The sequence below is a fragment of the Cebidichthys violaceus genome, unplaced genomic scaffold (genome assembly GCF_023349555.1).
Source record: "Cebidichthys violaceus isolate CVI_PGR_0920_01 unplaced genomic scaffold, fCebVio1.0.p SCAF_100, whole genome shotgun sequence".
NCBI classification, from domain to species: Eukaryota; Metazoa; Chordata; class Actinopteri; order Perciformes; family Stichaeidae; genus Cebidichthys; species Cebidichthys violaceus.
This window is the reverse complement of record NW_027176264.1, coordinates 63869-69868: the sequence shown is the minus strand read 5'-3', so window position 1 is coordinate 69868 and position 6000 is coordinate 63869. Positions and strand designations below refer to the sequence as shown.

General features: G+C 46.6%; 1 protein-coding gene across 1 annotated transcript in view; it reads left to right on the top strand.

The window, feature by feature from the left end:
• The window catches only part of LOC137886273 (unconventional myosin-IXAa-like), a 79072-nt gene that overhangs the window by 30156 nt on the left and 42916 nt on the right, over positions 1-6000 (top strand). Inside the window, 1 exon segment of the mRNA XM_068728669.1 lies at positions 661-750. Within this exon segment, the coding sequence (XP_068584770.1) occupies positions 661-750 (90 nt within the window).

Sequence of the window (6000 nt, the reverse complement as noted above, 5' to 3'; positions counted from 1 at the left end):
GACATTTTATTGAGTTTCCTTTTATCAAAGGGCTCTGAGTGAATTTGTGTTTATTCTGTGAAGACAGTTCTGTAAAGTCTGGAAGCATCTTTTTTTTTGGAATAATCTCTGCTTTGGCTCGGATAATCTCCATATTTAAAAGAAAGCATTGCGGGGGGGGGGGGGGAGTGTGATATTTATAATGTGTGGGCTTTTATCAGGCTGGGATGCTCCAACAGATGCATTATGGGGCATATAGGATTCTGCGTTGGTCGGAGCCTGACCCGTACAAGGAACTAAAGTCTAAGTCTTGATATGTCGGCTGTCTCTGCTGCCTAATCTTTACTCCGTCTTTTGTTTTATCCGTCTCTTGTGAGTCCTCCACATTTGATGGAAGTGCAGTATTACATTTCTGGAGAACCCATTTTAATAAAAGTACGTCCTTGGAGATTATTGGACTGTACCACTGCTGCATACATTTTACTATTCTAATTACTTTCTCAATTTGAACTGTCAAATAAAAAGGGCCATTTTACTATAATCAGGGGTCCTTTTTAAATCCCTGGTACTGTACGCAGTCAGTGTACTCTAATAGGTCACGTCTTCAACGTCACATAAGACCTTTGAAGTGACACCAAACCCTGATCTTGACCTCGTCCTCGTGTGTTTTGTCCTCTTCAGGTCAAAGAGGAGATGCTGCTGGAGGCGCTGACGACCAGGAAGACGGTGACCGTGGGAGAGAGGCTCATCGTACCCTACAAACTCGCTGAGGTGACATTTCTATCTCCGCAACATCCAACTCATCTCAGTCTCACATAGACTCCTTCTGACCTTCTAAAAAGAATGACCTATTACCAGTAACCCCCCCCCCCCCCCCCCCCCTCCTGGGAGTCCATTAGATTTGTCTCTGGCATATAAGTGAACACGCACCACACACAACGATGCCATTGACAGCAATGCGTCTCAAATTCTTAGGGACTAAGTGGCAGTAGTGAACGTTCGGGGACATTTTAACACGTCTTCATCGTTCGCTACTTAAGGTCGGAAGGGCCTGTGTGGCGGGAGGGGCGTGTCTTTAGTAAATTCCAGTCAGTCTGGAGAAAGCATATTGTGGCCTGAATGTTTCGTTATGAAGCGCGTCAGCTGTCGGGGGAGATTCTGTGTGTGTGTGTGTGTGTGTGTGTGTGTCTGGGGAGTTTTGTTGGGGCACTTCCCCCTCCAGCCCCCACCGCTTCTCTCTAAGGCTCTTTTGATAGACGTCTCTTCCTCTGCAACTTCCTGTTTCCTGTCGAGTCAAGGGAACAGGGCGACTTAACCCGGTCCACGCAGCCCTCTGGATTTACCTCCAGGATGACTCTCGGTTGACCCAGATAGACTACTCTGTCATTGTGCTTGTGAATATTAATATTCATTAATACATTTCTTTCAATCTCTCCGTCCCCAAAACCTTCGATTGTTTAGCAAAGAAAGGAAACGCCACACATAGATAGTTCCGCTGCTTCGGCTCCAACCTCCCACCCTTCTGATCTACGGGTTAGTTTAGCACCAACAATGGTTGCTCCCGCTCTCACACACACACACACACACACACACACACACACACACACACACACATTGCACCCCCATCCCTCCAGGCATGTGGTCTGGTCTCAGGAATGTGCAGCCTTCACTGGAATATACAGTACAGAGGCCAAAAGCCAGATCCAGAGTCGGTCTCTGTTTGTCTCTGTGTCTCCTTTCCCCGACTGTCACACATGTTTGAAACACATACAGTGAGTTCCCCCTTTTTACTCGACTAGCTGTGAAACGGAGCGGCCCAGACGGTGTGATCAGAGACAATGGACCGCAGCGTTGATAAAACCCTGTCCCGCAGCTCCTGGTTTCACGCCTTGGATGTTCCCATCCTGTCCTTTCGCAGGAAGATGGCCTCGTCTTTAAAGGAGCGAGAGGCGAATGGATGTAGGAAGAGCTGGAGGGAGCGAGGCAGCGACCTTTCAATGTGTGAAAGCATAACCAGACATCCCCCGAGTCGTAGTGCCTGTTTCTATATAATTGTATCTCTCTCACACTGGAAATGGACTGCACTTATTTGGCGCCATTCAACCTCAAAATACAAATCTTTCAGCGTCTCGCTCCAAAAACATAGATGCTATGTTTTTATGTATTTAGTCTTCGTTTAGCTCCGTCTTTAGTCGCCACTGATGGAAATATCTGTCTCTATAGCCGCTACATGCTAATGCTTTGGTCCTGGACGTGGAGCGTACAGTGGCTTTAAAGAGCTCTTTTGCTGAAATTCGCAGCCTGATGCATCTCGAAACAACACTGCTATTAACACGTAGTCTTGTGATCCATCATTGATACACAAATATTAATTGTAGCCGCTTTAAGTCAGGCTACAAGTCAATGAGGTAAGGAATACTTACCGCACACACACACACACACACACAAGTTTGCACTCTGCATTCCCTAAACTCTAACCTTAAGCTTAACCATCACAACTATATGCTTAACTGTAGAAGAGCACACACACACACACACACACACACACACACACACACACACACACACATAAGGAGAGCAGCGACAGTGAAGCCCCGCCCTGATCTGACGGAGGGGCCCGTGGGAGCGCGTCGAGGCCACCTGCAGAATCCATAACACGCCTGTTTCTATACAAAGGAAATGTGGAAAAGAAAAGAAAAAAAAAAGAACCTGGCAAATGAAACAATTTCGTCCTTCTTGAGATGATGAGAAAGGTTGAGAGAAAGTGCGCAGCTGTCCCAACCACCCACGGCTGAGTGTGTGTGTGTGTGTGTGTGTGTGTGTGTGACCTGCTGAACCTCACCGCGCTGCACAGTAGAGTCATTGGGATGCTCTGTGGCTGAGTCAGGTGGAACGCATTTATGAGCTGCACAGTGATAATGAGAGTAAAAGTCATTCTTCTATTCAAGCAGGGGGAAACAACATATGGTGTAATGACCGGGAGTCTGCACAAACCAAATGTCTGCACAGTTTAACCTCACTTCAAAAACAAGCAATCATCGAAAACGTAGATGGTGAAATGAAAGGGGAACTCCAGCTTACAGCCGGGCGTTAATAATCTTGACCCCTGAGTTTAATTCAGGTCACATCTGCGTCGGCGACATCGCGATTGGGTTGAGCGTGTGTCTGTCAAGATAAGGTGCGATGTCTGACTGCAACATTTTTGATGTGGCTCCAGATAACACGAGTCCACCACTTCCTCCTTCCTGTTTAAAAAACAGACGTAGGGGGGAGGGGAAGCGATGTGGGGGGAGGGAGGGCATCAGACGCTCATTCATATAAATGATTCTGCATCTTATTAAGAACTCTCTCAAAGGTGCTGGAGCCTCAAAGTGAGAGTAGAGAGGTAATCCCCCCCCCCCCCCCCCCCCCATTGCTGAGGGGTTGTTAAATGTATGTACACTGATAGAGAAAAACAACAACTCCATAAATACAAATGAGAAACACGTGCAGGTTGGCATATTGCAGTGAAACACACACACACACACACACACACCAAAACACCCTGCAGCGAGGAAGCTAGCGGGCCACGTGCTTCACACCTCCTGTGGGTTTTTTTCAGGAGAAAGAAATAAAACGAAAGAGAACAACAACTCCCCCCCCCCTCCTCCTCCTGAGCAGAACCTTATAATCACGGAGACCTGGTTCAAGGGCCACCGTTACACAAGTCTTCTGATGAAGTCCGGCTCATTCTGTTGGTCCGTTTCTTGGGTGGCTCTCCAGTAAAACATGTTCAACCCGTTTGCTTCCAGCCACGTTTCCCTCCTGGTTCTGAACTGGTCCCGTCGTGTTGAATAATTAAATCAGATGGCAAACACAGAGATGACTCGTGCTCGGTGAGCATGTCAGATGTTCACATCTCTTCTGCCAATCCCCCACCCCCCCCCCCCCCCCCCCCCTTGAGTTCCTGCTGAAGCATTTAAAATGGGATTCCTCTCATCAAATGGTGTATTATTCATAACAAGCTTGCATAACTTTGCGGGAGCGGGGACGTCACGATGCTGCTTGCTAAAAATACCGTAAAACAATCAATAATGCAAGAGTGAAGAGGCCGCTTTTTAAAATGCACGGTTCTGCTTCATGGCGGCTGTTTGGCTTTATGTGGCCTCAGCAGGCGATGTTTCTGAGGGTGACCGGGTTCACAGTGACCCACTAAGGCCTCTGACAGAGAGGAATATTGTTTTTATAACTGATCTAAGAGTTCTTGTTCAGTTTTAATGTCCTTGTAGTTTGAGTCAGCGTGCTTCAGACCAACTTCCTCTGGCGAATTTAGTTTCATTTTAATCTTTATTCAACCAAATCAATTAAAAGACATCAGAACTAAAACAAAAAGAATGGCTTCAATTTCACCGTAGAGAAGGAATTCCATGGATTTATGTAACTCTACGCTTTCGATCCAAGTGGATCTTCGGGGATAAGGTCGGGATAGAACGTCTCAAACTGATTGACATTAGCTATGCTCTATTACACGTTTGGTATGAATCCAGGGTTAGACAACCAGCTTGACACGAGCTAAATCAAACATCCTGTTTGCAGTGAAATCCAGAGGAACCTTGTCATCTATGAAGAGCGGTGTGATTTCAGTTTCACCCTCAATCTCCTGCTAAATCAAATCTTCTCCGATTGAATTTCACAGTCTTTTGAAATCTCTGTTGTAATGCACATGACTATTTCAGGTGTTCCTGCCATGAAAAAAATGTTTGACCCAGTTGAAGCTAGATTCCTTTTGCCTTGTTCCACTCCTCATTCAGTCATAACACGTCCCGCTGCCAAAGAACGTGCTCCAGGTCTCCATTTAAGTCTGCGTATGTTAGCTTAGCTCGCCCTTTCGTCGTGTCTAAAGAGAGAGAGCGTAGTTTGTTCTCCGGCTGGTTGAGGAGTAATAACGACTCCTCTTGGCAGAGCTGGTTTTTTTTATGGATCAAAAGCGATCCCATTGGTCCAAATAGTGATCTGCCGGTCTGGAGCCACTTATGGCTCTGGCTCCTGACTGAAAACACCTAAAATATATAACGGCGCTTTCGCACAGCGAGACTCCCAACCTTAAAGAACAGTAACTCAGAGGTGTGAGCAGTGTGGGAGCTTCAACACCAACGCTGTGTTTACCCTCCAAACACAAAGTAAACCTTGAACAATTGAATAATACCAGCCTGCTTACAGTTGCATAGTTGCTGTCAGACTGTTTGCATGCATGGTACCTGAGCTCATGCTGTTGTTATTGAGGGACATCGATGCCGGTTGGACTGTCGGCTCATTTTAACAGCTTGGTGCTACACTGGCGTTGTTTGCATGCATGCTAGTCAGTTGTTAATCTGATTAGAGGTCTAGATAAGAACACCGATACCACTCTAACGTCTGTTTAAGTTACGGAGGAAGAGCCAGCTGGCGATTAGCTTAGCTTAGCTTAGCTTAGCTTAGCAGCAAGGCTGAAAGCAAAGGGAAACAGCTAGCTTGGCTCCGTCCGAAGGCAATAAAACACGTGCACCTTCGCTACACGACTCCCCGTAAAAAACGCAACTGGTCGATTTAACATGAATTACATTGAATTACATGAGAAATAACATGTCGATTAGTAAAATGTGGAGTTTTTTTTGTCTTTAGACAAAGCCAGGCTAGCTTTCTGGATCTTTGCGTTCCCTCAGTGAGTCCCTTCAGGTGACTCGCAGCAGTCCATTAGACGTCTTCTCTGCCCACTTCACACCTTTAATACGACGCTGATCCAGTCCCAGAGAAGACAGTGGGGACGTTAATGCCGTGCGTTCAGTCTCGCTGCTCTGACCCGAGGCCGCCGCAGTTGGCAGGCGTTTGGGTTCGATGCAGTGAAGTCGGAAGTCGTGTCACCTTCAAACCAATCTGCAGGACGACTTACCGCCGTGCTGTTTGAAGATAAAAGAGCAGCGCCCAATAAAGTACAACGAAAGAAATAGGTTAACAAAGTAGGTTAGGAAGTGTTTAACTGGTTGCACAAGGGTTCCTATTCCC